General features: G+C 36.4%; 1 protein-coding gene across 1 annotated transcript in view; it reads right to left on the reverse strand.

Moving 5' to 3' along the window:
* Positions 1 to 729: 729 nt before the first annotated feature.
* The window catches only part of LOC132549885 (blastula protease 10-like), a 34605-nt gene continuing 8222 nt past the window's right edge, over positions 730 to 27112 (reverse strand). The window contains exons 2-11 of the mRNA XM_060213854.1: positions 16039 to 16148; positions 15208 to 15282; positions 14109 to 14204; positions 12603 to 12702; positions 10187 to 10316; positions 7748 to 7829; positions 7366 to 7560; positions 5205 to 5334; positions 2547 to 2666; positions 730 to 857 (exon numbers count right to left, since the gene is read on the reverse strand). Of these exons, the coding sequence (XP_060069837.1) occupies positions 730 to 857; positions 2547 to 2666; positions 5205 to 5334; positions 7366 to 7560; positions 7748 to 7829; positions 10187 to 10316; positions 12603 to 12702; positions 14109 to 14204; positions 15208 to 15282; positions 16039 to 16148 (1166 nt within the window). The remainder of the gene's footprint in view (positions 858 to 2546; positions 2667 to 5204; positions 5335 to 7365; positions 7561 to 7747; positions 7830 to 10186; positions 10317 to 12602; positions 12703 to 14108; positions 14205 to 15207; positions 15283 to 16038; positions 16149 to 27112) is intronic.

A 27112-nucleotide genomic window follows, 5' to 3' on the forward strand; every position in this document is an offset into this window, starting at 1 on the left:
TGCTATAATTATGAGCAAGTCATACCGGTACATTGTTTGAGAAATATTGGCGAAACTAAGTTCTAGAACCATGTAATATCAATACATGCAGGAGAACTAAAATTGCGAAAAATCAAAACAGGCTCAAGACCATGTACTGAAAATAATGTATTCTTATGCTTAACTGTAGGCGAACAAATTCATATATGTTCATACAAGCATGTAATCTAATGATGATTAACGTTCATATGAAGTCTAAGGGTGAATGGCAATCATAGAGGCATAAAATGCCACAATAATGATCAACGATCATACAGGTATGAAATCTCGTGGTGAATAACGTTGATAAAGGTATGAAATCTCGTGGTAAATAACGTTGATAAAGGTATGAAATCTCGTGGTGAATAACGTTGATAAAGGTATGAAATCTCGTGGAGATTCCGGTAAATTATGATATCTGATTGCATGGTAAAAAACGTTCAAACATAAATGAGATTTCTTGGTGAAAACATTCATACACGTATCACATCTCGTTGTGAAAAACGTTTATATAATTATCACATCACGTTGTGAAAAACGTTTATAAAATTATCAGATCTCAGTCCGGCGACCAATATACAAATATAATACTAATACGATTGCGAAAAAATCATGCATATTATGGAAGGAATGAAGAGTATTCGTCGAGGAAAGTTCCATGAAAATGAATACTTGTTATAGTCTTATTGCATCTTGAACATCTTAAATCGTCTAAAAGAAAAAAAAGTATTTCCAAACCTGAACAAGCCATGTACAGAGTTCTTTGCTGTAGTTTTGTGGGTAGTTTGGTGATTGAATTGTACGAGGTCCTGACGTAATATCGACTATACCACCACAACCTAAAACAAAGCATTAATGCGGAAGTGATGTTACAAACTAATTTGTATATGAAAAGGCAGAACAAAAACCAAAATGTAATAATACCAATTATCTCAGAAATAAAGAAAAAAAAACAGAATAAATTAATCGGTTGTCTTGATTTTTTTAAAATAACTAGACGAACCAACACGCACAATTAGGCTGTGTAACGTATACTCTCTGTCGGAACTAGATATCGTGGTAACAGTTTACACCTTGCACCGGTTACAAGCAAACACAATAAACAGCTACAGTTTTGATATATATAGTGTATTTGTGTTGTCTGTACCATTTGTAATGCGTTGTATGGCGTAAATAAAACGACCTTTTCCATTCTGTATCTACATCAGATTTGGGATTTCACCTTTTAAAAGGTCGTTATTGTATACAAATGTACACCAATAGAAAAGTGAAATCTTATATGTTTTTAACTCAGTTGACAGTACATACTGGCTTTTACGTGTGCACAATTTCATTATGTTTCATCCCTATACGGAGTGTTGGGGATTATTGTATACATCAGAGATAGATACTTATCATTGGAAAGTACCTTTATCCTTACATTATACATAAATCCTCTAACAGTGATCAGTCCATAATTCCTTCTCAACTTTCTTGTGGATACACAATAATAAACTAATGCATTTCCGAAAATTCTCCGAGTTCTATTACAATTTTATGAGTACAAGACACGGGGCTAGTGTGTATGTAGATTTATCACTTGATCTAGTATTTATATATACAGTCGAGCTTCGTTATCTCGAGCTCGGCTGGAGCATTGAAGAACTTCGAGATAATTGAGCATTCGCTTAAGTGAGTTCGAATCTTTTGTGTAAAGTTCGGAAGGAACCGACGAAATGCTTCGAATTAAACAGGGTCTTCGAGGTATACGAGTTCCAGATTAAGAAGTTCCATTGTAAATAGAACATTATTGATACACTGGGTTGAGATTGTTTACACTTGTAAAACCCAAAGTCTTTGTCTCTCATGCAGTGGAGAGACAAACAATTTATCAGGGATAGACATGGCAGTATCCTTTTAAACTCCGGTTTCGTCTTCTATCTTGACCAGAATGTATTCTATCTTGGGCGAATCCCATAAGAATCATATATCTTAAATTATTTTGTTTTCATTGTTATTGAAAGCTGAAATGTCTGTTTAATTTGCATTTGAACCTTGTTATCTCGAACTCGGCGCGACCATGGGAAAAATGTTGAGATAATCAAGTATTCTATCAAAAAGCTTTGTGTAAAGTTAGGAAGGAACCGACGAAATTCTTCAAATCAAACGTGGTTTTTCGAGTTTTATACGAATTTGAGATAACGTGGTTCGACTGTTTATTGTATATTATAATGGTTCAGTAGTTTGATATAAATATATATATATATATATAACTTTTAATCAGATTCCAAGATTTAAAATAATTTAAATTGTACCGAGGCGACCGTAATTGGTAACTCAAAAATCTCCTATTATACGATTTAAATGATCGCCCCGTTTACAGTGAAGGAAAACGTGACGTCAGGGTTCGATGACAAACAATGACGTCACACACTTGCAGAATATCTTACTTCAAGTTTCAAAAAAAGTTCAGAATTGCTTTACTGATTAGAAATATTATAGAAATTATAGACTAAATTAACTTGTGTTTTATAGTTTTTATACGTTACCTGAATTCGTTTCGACCGAGGAACAGTCGACTCCGTGAAGATGTTCCGGACATGTACACTCACAGTGGTGATTCACGAATCCACCATTTTGACATCTTGGTGTATCTGCGCCACATTTGTCTAAAAAACGAGGAGATTGTATTTCTTGTATTGATGGCACTCGATCAAAATGCTTTTTTATTATAAAGATGGAGATCATTTCTTTAGAAACCAGCATAAGTAACTGAGGCCATAAGTTAGGTAAATGATAAACTGTTTAGTATTAACTTATCAAAACACGACAAGAAATTGATATCTGAAACATCTGCTTCATCAATGACACCCGCCACGTAAACCGTGGTCAACCACGTCAGGTACTCAGATAAGAACAATGTATACAACAACGGAACCAGCAGGCAAACTAACCAGCTTTATACACGTCCAGCTTCATATCACACAAAGAAGTAGACTAAAAATATCACTATGACGACCGTAAAACTTCCCCAATTTTTTTCATTACCCTGCATCGTTTGAAACCCTATGTTAGGAGTAAGTGTGAACCGTATCCTAAATATCCGTATGGTTTACTACTAACAGTTTACTCCCTACAATGTTCCTGGTATAGATTCCTGTACTCCTCGGATTAATCGGTATAGATTTCTGTACTCCTCGGACTGATCGGTATAGATTCCTGTACTCCTCGGATTGATCGGTATAGATTTCTGTACTCCTCGGACTGATCGGTATAGATTTCTGTACTCCTCGGACTGATCGGTATAGATTTCTGTACTCCTCGGATTAATCGGTATAGATTCCTGTACTCCTCGGATTAATCGGTATAGATTTCTGTACCCCTCGGATTAATCGGTATAGATTCCTGTACCCCTCGGATTAATCGGTATAGATTCCTGTACCCCTCGGATTAATCGGTATAGATTCCTGTACCCCTCGGATTAATCGGTATAGATTCCTGTACCCCTCGGATTAATCGGTATAGATTTCTGTACCCCTCGGATTAATCGGTATAGATTCCTGTACCCCTCGGATTAATCGGTATAGATTTCTGTACTCCTCGGATTAATCGGTATAGATTCCTGTACCCCTCGGATTAATCGGTATAGATTCCTGTACCCCTCGGATTAATCGGTATAGATTCCTGTACCCCTCGGATTAATCGGTATAGATTCCTGTACCCCTCGGATTAATCGGTATAGATTTCTGTACCCCTCGGATTAATCGGTATAGATTCCTGTACCCCTCGGATTAATCGGTATAGATTTCTGTACTCCTCGGATTAATCGGTATAGATTCCTGTACCCCTCGGATTAATCGGTATAGATTCCTGTACTCCTCGGATTAATCGGTATAGATTTCTGTACTCCTCGGACTGATCGGTATAGATTTCTGTACTCCTCGGATTGATCGGTATAGATTTCTGTACCCCTCGGATTGATCGGTATAGATTTCTGTACTCCTCGGATTGATCGGTATAGATTTCTGTACCCCTCGGATTAATCGGTATAGATTCCTGTACTCCTCGGATTAATCGGTATAGATTCCTGTACTCCTCGGATTAATCGGTATAGATTTCTGTACTCCTCGGATTGATCGGTATAGATTCCTGTACCCCTCGGATTGATCGGTATAGATTTCTGTACTCCTCGGACTGATCGGTATAGATTTCTGTACTCCTCGGACTGATCGGTATAGATTTCTGTACTCCTCGGATTGATCGGTATAGATTTCTGTACCCCTCGGATTAATCGGTATAGATTTCTGTACCCCTCGGATTGATCGGTATAGATTTCTGTACCCCTCGGACTGATCATTGAAAATCGTCAAGAAATTAATGCAATCAGGAACTCTTCCAAATAAATTCGTAATAACTAGCTTTAAGGCTATCAACAAAAGAAAACAATTATACGGAGACTGCTGAAAACGTACAAGTTAAATAAGTCAGGTGTTTCGGAAATGTAAGCGTCTTCTGCTTCATCTCTAAGTCTTAAATACAGATTGTCCGTTTCTTTTCTGACTATTGGACTTTAAAAAGCCCCTTGCTGTCCGGTACAAACCATGATGTTGGCAGAGTTTGATACAAAAAAGATAAAATCTGTTCTCTTCAGTTCATTGCTTGGTTTCACTTTGTAATTGGCTTCATTTTTCATTAGCATTTTAACTGAAGTGGATCTGCGTACTTACTAATTGTTTTGAAAGTAGTTCCTAGTAAGAAAGACATCTCTGGTTTATGCCTAATTCATGATTAAAGCATGGATTTGACTGATAGTCTATGGAAGTAGACCTGGACTTCAGAAACCAGAAAATTGTTTAGTCGTTATTCAGGCTACACCTTAGGGAAACTAAAGGCCTCGGGGAAAGGATCATAACTCCCGTAACTTGACGCACACTCACACTGTGGTAAATGGAAATATCTGGTAAAATCCCCTAAGTAGGGCAAACATAACATAAGAACTACTTGGACTTCTTCGCAAATAAACCGGCGACTTAAACTTAGATTAAATGCGTACATGATAAATTTAACATTAATGTACATCAAACAAACCCGTGAGAACCATCAGTAGAACTCTTTTTCGCAGTGGGATTTTGACTCATGATCAAACTCTCACTTGAAATTACTGATAAACAAGAAGACATGCATCAAGTACAGTACTATATACTAACCTGTGCAATGGTAAGCTGCTGTTATATCCATGACGTCATAGAACGTTAACTCTTTAGCCAGGCCGGCCAGAAACTCTAATTCACGGTCATGGAAGCGAATAGTGTAATCACTGCTGTCTATTGCAAAAGCCTAGGTGTTAAAAATACAATAAGATTAAAAGATTAAAAGAATATTTGTACTAAAATGTGATATTTACTTCTTTTGTACAATCTTTGTCCCTACTCTATCTAATTCTTAATTTGTAGTAAAAGGTACTATTCACTTGTGTGTCTTTTGTACAATCTTTGTCCCTACTCTATCTAATTCTTAATTTGTAGTAAAAGGTACTATTCACTTGTGTGCCTTTTGTACAATCTTTGACCCTACTCTATCTAATTCTAAATTTGTAGTAAAAGGTACTATTCACTTGTGTGTCTTTTGTACAATTTTTGTCCCTACTCTATCTAATTCTTAATTTGTAGTAAAAGGTACTATTCACTTGTGTGCCTTTTGTACAATCTTTGTCCCTACTCTATCTAATTCTTAATTTGTAGTAAAAGGTACTATTCACTTGTGTGTCTTTTGTACAATTTTTGTCCCTACTGTATCTAATTCTAAATTTGTAGTAAAAGGTACTATTCACTTGTGTGCCTTTTGTACAATTTTTGTCCCTACTGTATCTAATTCTAAATTTGTAGTAAAAGGTACTATTCACTTGTGTGTCTTTTGTACAATCTTTGTCCCTACTGTATCTAATTCTTAATTTGTATTAAAAGGTACTATTCACTTGTGTGTCTTTTGTACAATCTTTGTCCCTACTCTATCTAATTCTTAATTTGTAGTAAAAGGTACTATTCACTTGTGTGTCTTTTGTACAATCTTTGTCCCTACTCTATCTAATTCTTAATTTGTAGTAAAAGGTACTATTCACTTGTGTGCCTTTTGTACAATCTTTGACCCTACTCTATCTAATTCTAAATTTGTAGTAAAAGGTACTATTCACTTGTGTGTCTTTTGTACAATTTTTGTCCCTACTCTATCTAATTCTTAATTTGTAGTAAAAGGTACTATTCACTTGTGTGCCTTTTGTACAATCTTTGTCCCTACTCTATCTAATTCTTAATTTGTAGTAAAAGGTACTATTCACTTGTGTGTCTTTTGTACAATTTTTGTCCCTACTGTATCTAATTCTAAATTTGTAGTAAAAGGTACTATTCACTTGTGTGCCTTTTGTACAATTTTTGTCCCTACTGTATCTAATTCTAAATTTGTAGTAAAAGGTACTATTCACTTGTGTGTCTTTTGTACAATCTTTGTCCCTACTGTATCTAATTCTTAATTTGTATTAAAAGGTACTATTCACTTGTGTGTCTTTTGTACAATCTTTGACCCTACTGTATCTAATTCTTAATTTGAATTAAAAGGTACTATTCACTTGTGTGTCTTTTGTACAATCTTTGACCCTACTGTAACTAATTCTTAATTTGTAGTAAAAGGTACTATTCACTTGTGTGCCTTTTGTACAATTTTTGTCCCTACTGTATCTAATTCTTAATTTGTATTAAAAGGTACTATTCACTTGTGTGTCTTTTGTACAATCTTTGACCCTACTGTATCTAATTCTTAATTTGTATTAAAAGGTACTATTCACTTGTGTGTCTTTTGTACAATCTTTGACCCTACTGTAACTAATTCTTAATTTGTAGTAAAAGGTACTATTCACTTGTGTGTCTTTTGTACAATTTTTGTCCCTACTGTATCTAATTCTTAATTTGTAGTAAAAGGTACTATTCACTTGTGTGCCTTTTGTACAATTTTTGTCCCTACTGTATCTAATTCTTAATTTGTATTAAAAGGTACTATTCACTTGTGTGTCTTTTGTACAATCTTTGACCCTACTGTAACTAATTCTTGATTTGTGTTTAAAAGTATTTTTCACTTGTGTGTCGTTTGTACAATCATATAATTAGTGTTAAATATGTTGCATCATCCAATTGAAACATATCAGTTAAACCAAATGTTTGCATAAAATAATACTGTGAAAGAGTTAATTTTCGTGACGGTTATATTGTCGTTGGTTTCGTGAGTCAGACTTATTTCATTTGGACGTATTTTTCACGAATACGCTTCAGTACAGTTCGTAAATTCTGTTAAACATCATGGAAAGACTGTTAATCTTACCTTTAGCCGATACTGCAGAAGGGATTCGTAATCATACGGATTGGTCTCATCTGTGTCATATTTAACCATATTCCCATTGTCTTCACCGTCTATAGTATTATTCCATAAGATTGTAACGTAATTGTCACGGTCCGGTCGGCTTTGTTCGTGTTCCATTCCTAATGCATGACATAACTCGTGAATAACCGTCGGATTCTGAAAACAATGAGGGAACACATTACAACTTTCTTCTCTGTGTCACTCTTTATTTTTACAGAACGTTCTTTCAGTTTTACAATCTATACATGTATGAATCTACAATGATATGTGTAAAGCAACGCCATTCAAATGACTTTATATCATCTTTAATTAAACGAATGCTTATGATAACCTAGCTACATACGGAGACACAGTAGCGAGTATCGAGTCCAATATCTTGTTTTCCATTCGATATCTTCCCGACATACGACCAGCACCCTTCAGCGCTGAAATAAAGATACAGAAACTCAATTCCGAGGGCAGATCTTCGTTAACAGAATCATAATGGTGTATAATTCTCGGTCTTATATCACAGTTTACAGATAAGGTTTCATTTTTCGTTATTTTAGACTGATCTACATCAAGTCGACCAACAGCAACCCTTGGAAATCTTCACGAGTCAAAATTTTGGCGTTTGTCATCAAATGACTGAAAAATACTTTAACAGATCAAAACTTTGTGATCTGGATGTAAAATCTAATCTAATGCATACGTCTCTGTCACATACGAATTATGAGCTTATATACAGGCTGGTTGTAATCTCGTGCGAAACTTTTAAAAGTTATCGCGCATGGGCAAAGGACGACGGGTAAGGTATTCGGGCGGACATCTTGATGTGTTGACAGGTGTGAAACATCGGGAAAGCTTTGGGAGCGTGAAATACAGCCACGGTAAGTTATATGTTTATTAAGAATATATAAGTCGTGTATGATAGCGTCCGTGAACGTATAGGTGTATTAGCCGGTGCGTAGCGAGTTATATCAGTATACAGGTAAAGGGTGAGCGAACGCGTTATCGAGAGCGGTGATGTGTATTGCCGTGTTTACTTAAGATAGATTACAGTAATAGAAATAAATATAATCATTTCTTTATTAGTTATAATGTGTAGAATATAGCCTTATAGGGTATTATTTGTATATTGTAGCTCCATATCATGCCCGAACCATATCATGAGCTGACGGCGAAATTTCATGTATGGAAGCCCGTAACAGCCATATGATTGTTACCAGAATGGACACTTCGTTGTCTTGTTGTTGATTATTCCTGTCGTTGTTGTACTGCATTCGGTTGAGCGATGCAGGAGTGTTGTGTTGACATGTTTTTGCGGTCATATTGAACGCTATTAGTGCATGGATGCTATGGAGGCCCAGCTGCGTGTTGTGGCGATATTATGGTCAATTCTTTAGTGATCTTCAGTGATCTTTTGGTGAGATCGTCTCCATTTGTCTGATGACTTCATATACCTCGTACTACGAGATTGTGTTTTCATTTGGTGGAACTGTGCCATATACGGTCCTGTGCTACAGTCAGGAGATATGGACACTTACAGTCACTCTATGGAATGACGGAGGAGGCATCTCTACGTCAGGATCTACAAACTTTGTTGCGTGGGCTATGCAGGGGAACCAGTCGCCGGATTGTGCTCATATATGAACTGTAGGGTGTATATGGTGTATATAGGATGTGAATACCAGGAGTAGGTTAGGGTTTATAGTTTATAGGTTTAGGTAGTAGTTATTTGTGTGTAGCATCTTCATAATAGTGTGTAGACTGGTGTGAAATATCATTATTAGCAGTATGAATCTGTGGAGTGAGAGATTTCATCATGTTAGGTATGCCATATGTACATTTTGGACAGTAGTTTTGTAAATTGTAATAAATGTAAATAGTGTAAACTGTTGTTCTCTCTTGTGTTGCAATCCATCGTCTCGGTTAGGTTACAGTCTCATTGTCTCATGCATTTGAAGATGACGCGAAAGACGCACAAGTGCAGAGCATATTTCAAAAAATACCAACATGAGAACATATTCATGATTCAAACTCAAATTCCATAAAAATAGGGCAAAATATAGAGAAAAGAAAAAAAAATACACGGAGACTCGTGTTAAGGACATGAAGGAAAAGACAAGGTCTTCCGGAAGAGTAAGTGTCGATTGTTTCATCAACGACAGCAGTAAATCAAGGTCATTAATGTCACGAGAACAAGTATAGAACAAGAAACCAACAGACACACTAACACAAGTATCAAGCACCTCCTTCATATCACACAGTATTTCATATTTAGTTCACTATGATGACAGTTACAGTTCTCCATATCTTTTAATCATCGTTTGAAACCCTGTGTGATTTGATGCTACATCACACAGTTGTTTCGTCCTTCTAAAACTCGTCAGTGATGCTACATCATACAGCTGTTCTGTCATTCTAGGACTCGTCAGTGATGCTACATCATATATCTGTTTCGTCTTTCTAGGACTTGTCAGTGATGCTACATCATACATCTGTTTCGTCTTTCTAGGACTCGTCAGTGATGCTACATCACACAGGTGTTTCGTCCTTCTAAATCTCGTCAGTGATGCTACATCATACAGCTGTTCTGTCCGTCTAGGACTCGTCAGTGATGCTAAATCATACAGCTGTTCTGTCCGTCTAGGACTCGTCAGTGATGTTACATCATACAGCTGTTTCGTCATTTCGTTAGTGATGCTGAAAAGTTTCTTGATAATTATATAGATGGTTTTATTACTGATCCTTCTTTCAGTCATTTATTAAGTGTTTCTTTGTAATATCTTGATGAACTTACTTTGTAAACAGGATATAGGCATTGTGGCCTAGGGTTGAACTGGAATCTGTGTCAAATGGCTGGAACTTAATGCAGGTTTTAGATTGCACTTCCTCCATAGCACCTTGTATGACAGAAATGTCTTCATCGCCTGATTAAATCGAGAGAAAACTTACTACCACCAACAAGTGAACGTCTCTGCCAGAACGCTCAATATTGTCATGGTACTTTACAATGATAATGATAAGGGGGCAGGGTACATTTTTAAAGTAAACACAATGAATTCAGAACACGTTTAGGAATAGCATCAGGGTGAGCGTATACAAATAAAACAAACAATATTCAAAGGAAACTGAGCTGATATTCCGATTAATAGTTTCTGTCAATTTGATCGATTTCAGACCCTTCTCCTTCTTACTTCATGGAAATCCTCACCCCTACTGTTCTTCGGTTTTTCACTTCTTTATGCACCCCCTCCCTGGCCTCCCTAATGTGATGATAAACCAAGACACCCACATCCAGATTGATAAAAACCTGACCCTGGCCTCCCCAATGGGATGATGAACCAAGACACCCACATCCAGATTGATAAAAACCTGACCCTGGCCTCTCCAATGGGATGATAAACCAAGACACCCACATCCAGATTGATAAAAACCTGACCCTGGCCTCTCCAATGGGATGATAAACCAAGACACCCACATCCAGATTGATAAAAACCTGACCCTGGCCTCTCCAATGGGATGATAAACCAAGACACCCACATCCAGATTGATAAAAACCTGACCCTGGCCTCTCCAATGTGATGTAAAACCAAGACACCCACATCCAGATTGATAAAAACCTGACCCTGGCCTCTCCAATGTGATGTAAAACCAAGACACCCACATCCAGATTGATAAAAACCTGACCCTGGCCTCTCCAATGTGATGTAAAACCAAGACACCCACATCCAGATTGATAAAAACCTGACCCTGGCCTATCCAATGTGATGTTAAACCAAGACACCCACATCCAGATTAATAAAAACCTGACCCTGGCCTCTCCAATGTGATGTTAAACCAAGACACCCACATCCAGATTGATAAAAACCTGACCCTGGCCTCTCCAATGTGATGTAAAACCAAGACACCCACATCCAGATTGATAAAAACCTGACCCTGGCCTCTCCAATGGGATGATAAACCAAGACATCCACATCCAGATTGATAAAAACCTGACCCTGGCCTCTCCAATGGGATGTTAAACCAAGACACCCACATCCAGATTGATAAAAACCTGACCCTGGCCTCTCCAATGGGATGTTAAACCAAGACACCCACATCCAGATTGATAAAAACCTGACCCTGGCCTCTCCAATGGGATGTTAAACCAAGACACCCACATCCAGATTGATAAAAACCTGACCCTGGCCTCTCCAATGTGATGATGTAAAACCAAGACACCCACATCCAGATTGATAAAAACCTGACCCTGGCCTCTCCAATGGGATGTTAAACCAAGACACCCACATCCAGATGGATAAAAACTTGACCCTGGCCACCCCAATATGATGTAAAACCAAGATGTCTACTCTCCCGATGTCGTTACTCCACCCTCCCCTGCCAGACCCCGCCTCCCCTATATTGAAAAATAATCATGACCAAATCACCTCAGATGGATGAAATCAAAGATCACTAATCCCAAAGTTTGATGATAAAGCCCTGCCTTAATCTTCCTGTTTGATAAAATCAACTCTACCATCCTTTCCAGTCCGATGAAAATCTCATAAGCCATAAACACCTACACTTCTCCCCTAATTTGGATGAAAACGCTGAACCCTGCTTCCTCTTATTATCTCCCTTGCCCTATTTATTAGTGGTATTATCTTAGATACTCCACCTGTAAGCTTTAATTATCAACATTTTACCTTAGTGTATAAAATATCACAGCTGGAAAGTACAATGATCACAATCTCGTACACTGTATGCATCGTTTGTCTGATGAAAGTCACAGTATAGCCATTAAAACGTCACACCTATTTACATAAATATTTCACAAAAAGTTTATATGTAACTAAATGTTATTGATATGTACCTATGATTCTCATATATCTATATGTAATACATATGTTATATGTTTAATCATTATGTATAACCAAACGTAATGGATATATGTATCTATGATTATTCAAACATAAACTAACAATCATAGACTTTGATCAATATTATAGTGACCTTGAACTTAAAGGACAAAATAGACATTATAATAAGATCAATGCATAAACCCGTGTTCTCCCATTCATAGACTGCTCCCCTCTCAGTTGGCCCTCGTACGTTTGTAAGAAGAGCGCAGTCCTGGCGGATAGTAGAGGATTAAGGGAGGTAACCAGTCTCCTCCTATGCACTCTGTCACAGAAGATAATGGAAACAACATGCATATGATAAGGGATACTCACTGAAAGAACCAGCGTCGATTTCGTACGGCACTATACCACCCGGCCATAGCTTGTTGATATCCTTGATGAAATTCCTTCTCGTGAAGCCATGTCCATTTAGCTAAATAATCGATAACAAGAGGCCCATGAGACCTGCATCGCTCAACTGGCTAATTCAGGTACAGTCTTTAACAAAGAATTCAAGAAAATGAAGAATGATTTCTAAAATTATTTCCCTATTGGAACCCAGCCTTGTGATCAAACCGTTTGTACAAAATTGTGTCCTATTCACCCAAGGATGCTTCAGATCAAACCTGGACTATATAATTATGCGGCTTTAGGGGGCCAGACTCCTGGTTGATACAAAATTACGTTATTTTCAACCAAACATTCTCAGACCTTATAGGAAGAGAATCAAGGCATTTCAACAAAAGAACAAGAATTTAAAATAATTTTTCTATTTTCACTTTTGGGCTTAAAGAGCCACTCATGCTTCGTTATGCCGAGACCCAACATTTACCCTCAAATCACCTCCTCTTCTCCTCGGGAGGTATTTGACCAAATCCACCAAGTCTTTAACATGACAAGTACCGACTTTAAAAAAAACAAATGTTGATGACAGAACAACGGACACCATGCATTGGCATACGCTAATCGGTCGTTTGAACGAGGTGAGCTGAAAAATGATCTCAACAATCTCTTATTGTATTGATTACTGTTACCTGTAAACAGATCTAGGTTACTGTTACCTGTAAACAGATCTAGGTTACTGTTACCTGTAAACAGATCTAGGTTACTGTTACCTGTAAACAGATCTAGGTTACTGTTACCTGTAAATAGATCTAGGTTACTGTTACCTGTAAACAGATCTACACCCCCTATCCCCACTTCCACAGTCCTGACCCACCAACATGTGTAGAAATCCAAATACAGATCCTTTAAGTGACGTTTCCTTGTAAATATCTTATTGAATCTAAAAGTTTGTGGATACTAATTGATTATTGCCGTGTAATATTGAATTCAATATTGTGTATTTATAAGCACTAAAGTTAAGAAATTTAAAAGTTGTCTCCCTTCCACCAATAGGGTCTGTACATCTGTGTATGGTTTACATTCTATCGCGTGATTGAGGAAAAGACTTAACATTTAACAATTTCCTGAAGCATTCATGGTTTGATAAGTTTATCAATGAAATGTGTTGCAATGAAATGAAAAAAGAGCATGATGGAGGATGATGTTACCTGTACTCTATGATATAAAGGTTGTCTCCTTTACACCAGTATTGTATGACTCTGTACATGTGGGTATTGTATACATTTCCTTGTATTCTCTGATACTGCTTCACATTTCTTGTTTTGAAACCTCGATCTAATCGCCTGGTCAATGTAAACTTAAAACCAAGTCAGATATACTCTGGTCGAGCGTAACTTTGTATCACACACCAATGCGCCAGGGAACCCGGATGTCGCTTTGGCCTTGATTACATAGAAACGTTAAGGAGTGCACTTGTTTAGTGGGTATGATTACCTGGCGTTGAGACTCGACTGTATCCTCTGGTGGTGTAGGATGAATGTCATGCTCTTCACCTTTCACTCTTTCCGTGTCACTGTGTAGATTTTCAGCCTGTAACAGCGATGACGTGGATATGTTATTCTACATATTGTTATAAACAGTTTTTGTCGTTTCAATTTTCATACTACGTGTCCTCGTGAAACATGACAGTGATCATTACACAGCACCGCTTGGTCACAGCACACTTGAATTTCGAGGTATAACAAAACAGCTATACAGCGGATAAATGACTGATCTTTAATTTAAATTTCCTGGCAATTCCTAAAAACGAAATTCCTAAAAAAATTAAAATTATTTTGATTTAGATCGATGAAAGGCTTCATTTATGCTCTAGAAAAAAGACAGCAACTCATGATAGAAAATATAACACACAGAATGTAAGTGATTTACAGTATGTTACTGCCGCTTTTTATATATAAAATACGTTATGCCATTTGTTCCTGTACATGTATAACTGTAAATACTATTTTTTACTTTACTCATCTAACTGATTATTAATTCGTTTACACGAGAAGCCCACCTGCTTCATAAAACGTTTTCAGATCATATCATCTGTGTAAACATTATTAAAAAACCCCACCTGAAACATCATCCTCTGATACAAGTTATAATTTTGACACCTAACAGGCGAATGAAGAAATTATAATTGTTTGGAATACATATTAATTGTTTTTAGTTTTCAATACCACGTGGTACAAAGCCGTAAGACGTTACATAACGAATGGAAATTTATAAATTAAGATCTATAAACGATATTGACTTCATGTCATCTCAGTTTACATTCACAATACGCATATTCACCAATCTAGGCTAAACGGGGAAGGTCAGTTTTCACGATTGTCTGTGTGCCGAGAGGGGTTGGATAAATACATTATTATAGTGGTTCAGCGTGAAAAATAGCGTTATAAAAAATCGTGGCCAGAACCTTTTCAGGGACAGCTAGCATTTTGTAAACATCACATATTCCTATCAAATACACTAGACATCTCGATCAAAAATACGAGATATCTCGATCAAAAACACAAAATATCTCGATCAATGTATCATTACATACTCGCTGTTTTATGCCATGTTCGTCGACTTGAAATGTCAAAAGTAGATATTCCAGTTCACTGTCAGGGTTGATATTCTGAAATGAAATTGAATCGATGAATTTACCAAAAAGCTTTCGAGAACTCATGGTCTTACTCTTTTGATTGATGATATGATATTGATAACTCTCAGAATGTGACACCAATTTCACTTCTGCACGAAAACAAAAGTTATCAGTGAACTGTGGAAAACTGTCATACTAGTCTTTAGATAAAGTGCCCACAAGCAGCATGTGAGCGAACGGAGAACATTACAATAGCAGAATGAATAGTTGATATGAACAGTTGTTAGAAAGTATATTGTTGATCAATACGGATAACTAAAATCATCATATTAATCCCATTTTTATATGGGAAACACTTTGAAAGGCATTCTATATTAGATGAGTGAGAGAACTACAGTCGAACCTCTTATCTCGACAGGACAATAGGAAAAATTCGAGATAATCGAGTATTCGATTTAAGTAAGTTATTGCTATAACCAACCATACTATTTATACAACATTTACCACTCTATCTAAGTCGATACCATGACCCTCCTCTCGTCTGTCATCGTTTAGACCCCAAACTTTCCCTTGTTTCGTTAGTTTGGATTTATAGAACTTAGTCTTGTCGATGTTTCCCCCTGATCTCGTCTCCTCCTCCTCTTCCCTCTCCTCCTCCTCCTCCTCCTCCTCCTCATTTCCGCCCTCTGCAGGAAGTTCTAAGTTGTTCTGTTGTATCGAATTATCCCTTTTCAATTCCATCAAAATGTCTTCCAACGCATCGTTTCCCTCAATCTCGTCTTCCTCTACCATCTCATTTCTTTCCTCTTCCTTTCCTTTTCCATGTAACGCTGATCTCTGATCATTGTCACCAGCTTTAAGTTTTATTAAATCTTTAATCAGCTCACGCAAGTCGCGATCTAGAAACAGATTTAGAGAATGATGCCGTCAACGTCAAGTAGATTAGGAACTTGATATATCATAGCTCATTAGCGGTGTCTACCACCTGATACACATTCAGAATTAGATACAGTAGGGTCAAAGATTGTACAAAAGACACACAAGTGAATAGTACCTTTTACTACAAATTAAGAATTAGATACAGTAGGGTCAAAGATTGTACAAAAGACACACAAGTGAATAGTACCTTTTAATGCAAATTAAGAATTAGATACAGTAGGGTCAAAGATTGTACAAAAGACACACAGGTGAATAGTGCCTTTTAATGCAAATTAAGAATTAGATACGGTAGGGTCAAAGATTGTACAAAAGACACACAAGTGAATAGTACCTTTTACTACAGATTAAGAATTAGATACAGTAGGGTCAAAGATTGTACAAAAGACACACAAGTGAATAGTACCTTCATATACGCATTCAGAATCTATGCAAAACTAACTTTACTACATCAAATAGATGTTTCGTTCTCTGAGGACTTTTCAGTGAGGGTAAGGGCCTGGGTATTGAATCCTTGGATGTGGAAATTTAATTTAGAGACGATAAGATTAAGTTTTACTGGCCTTCCTCGTGCAGTACACGATGTCTGAAAGTATTAGCATAAAAACACAATGAAATAAACTTTATGTAATTATATAAAACAGCCACACAACACTACACACGTTAGATAAAGTAACACAGTAATTACATAAACCACACAACACTAGACACGTTAGATAAAGTAACACAGTAATTACATCAAACACACAACACTAGACACGTTAGATAAAGTAACACAGTAATGACATAAACCATACAACACTTGACACGTTAGATAAAGTAGCACAGTAATGACATAAACCATAAAACACTAGGCACGTTAGATAAAGTAACACAGTAATTACATCAACCAACAACACAACACTTGACACGTTAGATAACGTAGCACAGTAATGACATAAACCATACAACACTAGACACATTAGATAAAGTAACACAGTAATTACATCAAACACACAACACTAGACATGTTAGATAAAGTAACACAGTAATTACATCAACCAACAACACAACACTTGACACGTTAGATAAAGTAACACAGTAATTACATCAAACACACAACACTAGACACGTTAGATAAAGTAGCACAGTAATGACATAAACCATACAACACTTGACACGTTAGATAAAGTAACACAGTAATTACATCAAACACACAACACTAGACACGTTAGATAAAGTAGCACAGTAATGACATAAACCATACAACACTTGACACGTTAGATAAAGTAACACAGTAATTACATCAAACACACAACACTAGACACGTTAGATAAAGTAACACAGTAATGACATAAACCATACAACACTTGACACGTTAGATAAAGTAGCACAGTAATGACATAAACCATACAACACTAGACACGTTAGATAAAGTAACACAGTAATTACATCAACCAACAACACAACACTTGACACGTTAGATAAAGTAGCACAGTAATGACATAAACCATACAACACTAGACACATTAGATAAAGTAACACAGTAATTACATCAAACACACAACACTAGACATGTTAGATAAAGTAACACAGTAATTACATCAACCAACAACACAACACTTGACACGTTAGATAAAGTAACACAGTAATTACATCAAACACACAACACTAGACACGTTAGATAAAGTAACAGTAATTACATCAACCAACAACACAACACTTGACACGTTAGATAAAGTAGCACAGTAATGACATAAACCAACAACACTAGACACGTTAGATAAAGTAACACAGTAATTACATCAAACACACAACACTAGACACGTTAGATAAAGTAACACAGTGATTACATAAACCATACAACACTACACACGTTAGATAAAGTAACACAGTAATTACATAAACCATACAACACTAGACACGTTAGATAAAGTAGCACAGTAATGACATAAACCATACAACACTAGACACGTTAGATAAAGTTACACAGTAATTACATAAACCACACAACACTATACACGTTAGATAAAGTAACACAGTAATTACATCAACCAACAACACAACACTAGACACGTTAGATAAAGTAACACAGTGATTACGTCAACCAATAACACCGAGAAACACACTACATTGAACGATAAAGTTGACTTAACACCGCAATAACACAGAGTAACACAGTAAACTTGCCATATACATTAAATAAAGAAGACTGTAGCAAGGCAGTGACGTAGGGTCCCAGTTAACCTTGAACACCTACGTCCAGGCTTGATACGAAGTAGATGAATTGTTATTTCACGTAATAGTAGCTTGTGGACACCAAATGTATAAACTCAAACCCTACATTGTTAACCTTTAATTACGTTACAGCTGACAGATAAAGAAATTTCACGATCATCTCGCACTCTGTATATCTCAGTGTTAATACTCTTCACAATGGTCATTAGTCTGATAAAGGTGACAGTGTTGTCATAGAAACCACACTTGTAACTTTCTATATAGTTGTGATGTCAGGCATTTAATTCAACAAATCTTATCAACCTTCAGACAGTGTGACGGTGTTATTCATTGCTATGTATACCTGCTGGATGCAACAAAATTTTGCATTGAATGACAAACTTAAACAGTACTTGAAAGTTTTAACAGCGATTTGTCACGAAGATATTTCGAACGTTTCCATATGTCATTCATGGCAAAGCAAACGAAACTTCAGACACGAGATATTTTTTCATTCAGATTATAACCTTTAGCAAGAAAATATGTATATAGTTACCGGTATCACTTAACTGGGAATAAATTTCACATTGCACGTGATCGTTACAGGTATGGATCCCTTGTGGGTATCAGTTGGTATTGGCATTTGATGTGAAATTGATATAACAAGAAGTCCGATCAGATATCGACAGTCTACAATGTAGATAACTGACTCTGGTACCTTCCGTGAACACACGCACACAAGCGAATAGCACCTGTTACAACTTGGAGTTCGAAACAAACATGGGCAACTTTTCTCCTCACCTTCTACCCGCGACTCGATAACACTGTGCTATGTCCGCTGTTAACCGAGTGACGGTACTATATAAGATACTGTATGAGAAGCGCGAAGGTGGTGCGCTAAAGTTAAATTATTAAACTAACTGATATTTTTTACCTTATGCCCGCATATAGCTAGGTAGAAGAATAAACAAGCTTTACTATGGTATAAATTATTTTAACATAAAGAATATTTTTCTTGCTTCCATTTGACATATTTTACCTAGCGTATTCCTTTCTATCTTATTACTAGACTGTACAGTACTTACGGTCATAATTTTTAGCTAGCGTGGGTTATAAAAGTTGGATTATTGAATTAAATATTAATTTTATATATATTCTGAGAACCAAACGATGAATTAAACTACATCATACAGCTGTTTCGTCCTTCTAGGACCCGTCAGTGATATTACATCATACAGCTGTTTCGTCCTTCTAGGACTCGTCAGTGATATTACATCATACAGCTGTTTCGTCCTTCTAGGACTCGTCTGTGATGTTACATCATACAGCTGTTTCGTCCTTCTAGGACTCGTCAGTGATGTTACATCATACAGCTGTTTCGTCCTTCTAGGACTCGTCAGTGATGCTACATCATACAGCTGTTTCGTCCTTCTAGGACTCGTCAGTGATGTTACATCATACAGCTGTTTCGTCCTTCTAGGACTCGTCAGTGATGTTACATCATACAGCTGTTTCGTCCTTCTAGGACTCGTCAGTGATGTTACATCATACAGCTGTTTCGTCCTTCTAGGACTCGTCAGTGATGTTACATCATACAGCTGTTTCGTCCTTCTAGGACTCGTCAGTGATGTTACATCATACAGCTGTTTCGTCCTTCTAGGACTCGTCAGTGATGTTACATCATACAGCTGTTTCGTCCTTCTAGGACTCGTCAGTGATGTTACATCATACAGCTGTTTCGTCCTTCTAGGACTCGTCAGTGATGTTACATCATACAGCTGTTTCGTCCTTCTAGGACTCGTCAGTGATGATACATCATACAGCTGTTTCGTCCTTCTAGGACTCGTCAGTGATGTTTCGTCCTTCTAGGACTCGTCAGTGATGCTACGTCATACAGCTGTTTCGTCCTTCTAGGACTCGTCAGTGATGATACATCATACAGCTGTTTCGTCCTTCTAGGACTCGTCAGTGATGTTACATCATACAGCTGTTTCGTCCTTCTAGGACTCGTCAGTGATGCTACATCATACAGCTGTTTCGTCCTTCTAGGACTCGTCAGTGATGCTACATCATACAGCTGTTTCGTCCTTCTAGGACTCGTCAGTGATGTTACATCATACAGCTGTTTCGTCCTTCTAGGACTCGTCAGTGATGTTTCGTCCTTCTAGGACTCGTCAGTGATGCTACATCATACAGCTGTTTCGTCCTTCTAGGACTCGTCAGTGATGATACATCATACAGCTGTTTCGTCCTTCTAGGACTCGTCAGTGATGTTACATCATACAGCTGTTTCGTCCTTCTAGGACTCGTCAGTGATGCTACATCATACAGCTGTTTCGTCCTTCTAGGACTCGTCAGTGATGCTACATCATACAGCTGTTTCGTCCTTCTAGGACTCGTCAGTGATGTTTCGTCCTTCTAGGACTCGTCAGTGATGCTACATCATACAGCTGTTTCGTCCTTCTAGGACTCGTCAGTGATGCTACATCATACAGCTGTTTCGTCCTTCTAGGACTCGTCAGTGATGTTACATCATACAGCTGTTTCGTCCTTCTAGGACTCGTCAGTGATCTACATCATACAGCTGTTTCGTCCTTCTAGGACTCATCAGTGATGCTACATCATACAGCTGTTTCGTCCTTCTAGGACTCGTCAGTGATGCTACATCATACAGCTGTTTCGTCCTTCTAGGACTCGTCAGTGATGTTACATCATACAGCTGTTTCGTCCTTCTAGGACTCGTCAGTGATGCTACATCATACAGCTGTTTCGTCCTTCTAGGACTCGTCAGTGATGTTACACCATACAGCTGTTTCGTCCTTCTAGGACTCGTCAGTGATGTTACATCATACTGCTGTTTCGTCCTTCTAGGACTCGTCAGTGATGTTACATCATACAGCTGTTTCGTCCTTCTAGGACTCGTCAGTGATGTTACATCATACAGCTGTTTCGTCCTTCTAGGACTCGTCAGTGATGTTACATCATACAGCTGTTTCGTCCTTCTAGGACTCGTCAGTGATGTTACATCATACTGCTGTTTCGTCCTTCTAGGACTCGTCAGTGATGCCAAGGGCCTAATTTTTTAAGCTTAGAAGGCGGCCAAGGAAAAGTAATCAAACGAAAAATTAAAATCTAGACGGGGAGGTGTAACAGTCCAATGATTAAATAAATTTTGTATTTTTCATATATCGATAATATTATAACTACATGTTCATTTTCAGCTGATAAGTTGCTTGATCCATACAAAATTGGACTGTGTGATACTGACGAACGCCAAATTAATCTTGCATCCCAATAAAAATGTGTACCTGGTTGATGATTCCTAATTACTATACTGATGTTGTTTTAACAAAGTCTGTGGTTCATTCTGTTATGAATATAGATGTATGAATTGCTAAAGAGTTATCGGGAACCCTGTGGCCGAGTGGTTAAATCCCGTTAGTACGCTCCTCTGTGTCGCGTGTTCGAGGCCTATGCGGGCAGACTTCCGGTCAATGGTGTTTCGCCGTAAACTGCGGCATTCCTCCACTACCCAAAACCATGTCACTAATGACATTGGCTGTTCATAAGTTACATTAAACAGGTAGACTTACCTGATATGTAGACTGAATATGGTGTTAATTAAGATAAAACGTTCATGTTTATAAGTCTACTGTGTTCATATCGTGTTCCTCTGAGGTATTAGGGTTGGTCAATTTACTATTTAGGACTATTATAACAATAAGCCTGCATCATAGTGGTATGCCGTAACGCTTTTGTAGAGTTTAATTGTTGCTCGACTTACTATTTCGCCTAGGAGGTTTTTTTTTTGCGGTAGTGAGCGTTAGGATATTACAAATGATGTTCATATACATAAATTGAAATTTCGCCTTTCTTATCAAAAGATAAGAAAATTAAATACAATCTATTAAACCATTAACGTACTTTAATCTTCTGTATATCATTAACAGAGAGTTGATAACGTAAACTTAAAGTACTAATACACTTCATCGAATTTGCCATTACTCTGTTGGCATTCATATGCTCATGAATGACATTTGAAAACAGTTCAATGTTTCAATAGATTTACAACATCATGACCTTAATAACTAGTTGTTTGAAGTGTCGAATTTGATATAATTTTAATATGATATATCCCTAACAGATATTCTTATACAGGATTGCTACGGAACCGTCTATAAATAGTGCATATAATTAAACTCAATGTCATGTTGCTATCTATTTTGAATTTTGAATAGAAACGTGCTTTGACAATAAATGACTATCGTGAAATAGAATTAACCTATTTAAAAATTAAATTAACTTTTAAAATTCTGTCCAACTGTTAATTAAAGAGATATGTTAAGTGGTGTATTGTTAGTGTTATAGAGGTATTTCATAGCCCCCACACAAATACTGAAAATTTAAAACAACTAATTATATCATTAAAATTCTGTCTGCAGGAAAAAATCAACTTCAGATACACTAATCAAAAAGACAACATGATGTACGGAAATTTAATTGAATGACGTCAGTGAGTAAATCCAATTCTTATGGTAAATATTGATCAGTTTGAGTCGGTGCACGTGCCTGGTATATCATTTGTGTCATAGTAATTATTATTGACTCTCATCTTATAATTTTTTCTGACGTGTTTCTACAGCACTTTACACCAACTCTCTAATTACTTCTATACTATATCCCTGGAGGATCGATTTAATCACGGATTTTATAGACTGCAATTTTTTTTTCAGAAAATAAATTTTGCAAATATTGACTCTGAAATTTTGTTCTATGAAGAACGAGCACCCACCTCCTCGAAGAAAACATACGGCATAACCATTGAGATGAACCTCACGATGTAATGTTTGTTAGTCAAGGATAAAAGAAAAACATGATGACAATTTGTTTTTGGATTGAAGAATTTATTTTTAGAATTACTTTTGAAAAACACTTTCAGCAGCAATCAAATCATATAAGACAGTCTTATTGTAAAGTTTGAGTCTCACCAGGGCTGATTTCCGTACCCATGGTTACAATAACAAAGCGATATCAAGGCTTGTTGAGTTTAGAATATGGGTTTAACGAAAGGTTTATGTCTCTCTAAATCAGACCTGGTTCCTTCATCTACTTTAGAGCAACTATTTGTCACGTTCAGAAATTTCAAACGTGAACTTTATATCAAAATAATACGCCTCGAAGATACATAAGAATATAGATAATAATAGTACTACTGGAATGTGAAATATAGAAAAAAAACATCGGTTGATTACGTCAGAATTCCGGTTGACAAAGATCAAAGAGTCACAGAATCTAACATGCAGAGGACCAGCGTGCATTCTCAGGGTACCTCATTGTCCCCGTAATGTTCACTTTCAGACCACGTGGTGCTATTGTGGTGCTATTGTGGTGCTATTATCTCTGAGCTGTTTTAAAGCTTCCTCGTCAAGTTTTCCTCTTATTTACTTTCTACTTCATAGCTGTGAAGTACGTGTTTAGTATATGTATATGTAATTGTACAGATGTAAAAGATATGGACAACATGCGCTGGATTGGTACAATATCTATATAAATGTTTATGTATATCAATCTGAGATTAATAATTACCTTCAGACCTGTTTTGAAATTAAATGTTGAATATCTACGTCATCAACAAAACCTATATCACTGAATTTAACAGTAAACATGCTAAAACTAGATTATTATTATAATATATTTATTATTATTATCATTATTATTAGTATACATATTTTCATAAAACTCGTTGTAGATGGAACATATACAGTGGTTCATTATTGAAATACCTTAAGCAATCATCAATTTTGGATATCAGTTCAATGATGGAATATGATTAGGTAAATTCCTTATTTTGCTGTCTATTGGTGACATCAGTTGAAATGATCAAAACGAATAATGTTCTCTGTTATACACACCTGTCATCACAGTGTCACGTCATCTACCAGTTGGTCTCCTACTTGAATCATCACTATTGTTAATGTCGATAATTGTCGTGTAAATCATTAACTAATCCTTTTAAAGTAAGTATTCACAAAAGGACTGACATCTGTCTGACAGGAGGGCTGAGAATCCTAAGACTGTCTGATACTCTGATTGACGTTGTAGTAAGATTAAAATGCATGTAACGTTACATTATGTTTGACATGTAAACTGACTATTGAATTTAGAAATGGTGTTCTGATGGAAAGTCTATCAAACAATTAGTTAGGTTGTTGGACAAAATTTCAGACAAAAGTTATCGAAAAATCATTATCATGAATTACGAGATCATTAAATTAATCATCAATTCAAGGTACTGTCATTTTGAAATGATTGTCAAAAATGATTTAAATATCGGACCAAAAAGCATTTCTATCAGCTTAAATTACTTTAATCACGAACGGAAATTTCAACTGCCGATTCAGCTCTTATAACAGTGATTATATTGTAGATATATAACTGTTGATTCCTGTCTTATAACAGTGATTATGTTGTAGATATATAACTGTTGATTCCTGTCTTATAACAGTGATTATGTTGTAGATATACAACTGTTGATTCCTGTCCTATAACAGTGATTATGTTGTAGATATACAACTGTTGATTCCTGTCTTATAACAGTGATTATGTTGTAGATATACAACTGTTGATTCCTGTCTTATAACAGTGATTACGTTGTAGATATACAACTGTTGATTCCTGTCTTATAACAGTGATTATGTTGTAGATATACAACTGTTGATTCCTGTCTTATAACAGTGATTACGTTGTAGATATACAACTGTTGATTCCTGTCTTATAACAGTGATTATGTTGTAGATATACAACTGTTGATTCCTGTCTTATAACAGTGATTATGTTGTAGATATACAACTGTTGATTCCTGTCTTATAACAGTGATTATGTTGTAGATATACAACTGTTGATTCCTGTCTTATAACAGTGATTATGTTGTAGATATACAACTGTTGATTCCTGTCTTATAACAGTGATTACGTTGTAGATATACAACTGTTGATTCCTGTCTTATAACAGTGATTATGTTGTAGATATACAACTGTTGATTCCTGTCTTATAACAGTGATTATGTTGTAGATATACAACTGTTGATTCCTGTCTTATAACAGTGATTATGTTGTAGATATACAACTGTTGATTCCTGTCTTATAACAGTGATTATGTTGTAGATATACAACTGTTGATTCCTGTCCTATAACAGTGATTATGTTATAAAGGAGATATATAACTGTTGATTCCTGTCTTATAACAGTGATTATGTTGTAGATATATAACTGTTGATTCCTGTCTTATAACAGTGATTATGTTGTAGATATACAACTGTTGATTCCTGTCTTATAACAGTGATTATGTTGTAGATATATAACTGTTGATTCCTGTCCTATAACAGTGATTAAGTTATACCACACCTTCTCTCCTTCCTCTTTTTTCCAACTTAACGCTAAATATTTAGATTTTAAACACACTTTTCTGCTGCCTTCCAAACTCAGAACACATTTTGAATGAAACAGGTTGATGAATAATTAGGGAATGTTGAATGTTTGCGTTGGTGATCTCTGATGGAAACTAGGGTTTTCTCTATGCTTTATTGCTTGTTATCGTTAACAATTTACCATGTTGAAATTTCAAAATGTCTGAAAGACTGACAGCTTGGTGTAATCCGAAGTATTCTCTTTTTTTTTCGAAGTTTCATACTTTTCTTTTATTGATCTGGTTTTTATTTCGCCGTTTAAAAGTAAAACTAATGATTTAGGGATGCTGGGTTTTTTATCACAAGGACAATAACAGAGAGAGCTTCACACTAGAGTGTGACAGGGGACACGACCCTTTCCGTGCTTACAACTACTTCCCAGTCTAATAGCCCACTATTTAGAGGGGTTTCTCCCGTGACAACATACCTCCTCTAACTATAGTGATCGTTTTACACACTCCATGTTTGTACGTAACCCTTACGTGTTACGTCTCTGATTACAGGTGCATGTTTGTACATAACCCTTACGTGTTACGTCTCTGATTACAGGTGTATGTGTTGTGTAGTAACTGACATTTTACTGGCAGGTGTCGGATACTTGCCATAGAATTACAAAAAACGTCCGAATGTTTTTCTATCCTAACTAACGCCTTCTATGTCTGCTAATTTGATTTCTTTCTGCACCTCTCTTACACCTGTACTACTCATTGTTAAAGCCATCAATGGCCATTAGGCAAGCAATCGTACTAGATAGATCACAATGGTCGGGAAATTAATGTATCTCGGGGACTCTATTGGCACGCTATTTCTGTTTATCATTAACAAGATATTAAAATTGATATGAAAATCAAAAGTAGTTATTATGTCATATATCTCGCTCCTATTTAAGACTGAAATGACATGTCATTTCTGATAGGTATACTACAGTAGGTAATTTACCTGACTACAGTCACGGATAGGTATTGGCGATTCGACAGGAACGTTCCCTGATAACGCTATTCGTAATATTTGTAATTTTCGGTAATACTAGTCTACGTCAGATCACAGATTATATCGTGTTACCTATACTAATTCTTTATCTTTTTCCCATCATTCTCCAGTAGTTATAATACCTATACATGTTAAGACATGTTGAATTTTATATTGAATGAGACATCACGAGTTGGAAATTTAGATAAACTCAAGGACACGTCTAAACCAACCTTTTTACTCTTGAAAAGAAATTGCTGAATTTCCCAGTCAGGATTATAGTTCTATTCCTACTGT

The sequence above is a fragment of the Ylistrum balloti genome, unplaced genomic scaffold (genome assembly GCF_031769215.1).
Source record: "Ylistrum balloti isolate Yb309-2 unplaced genomic scaffold, AGI_CSIRO_Ybal_v1 Utg370086, whole genome shotgun sequence".
Classification (NCBI taxonomy): Eukaryota; Metazoa; Mollusca; class Bivalvia; order Pectinida; family Pectinidae; genus Ylistrum; species Ylistrum balloti.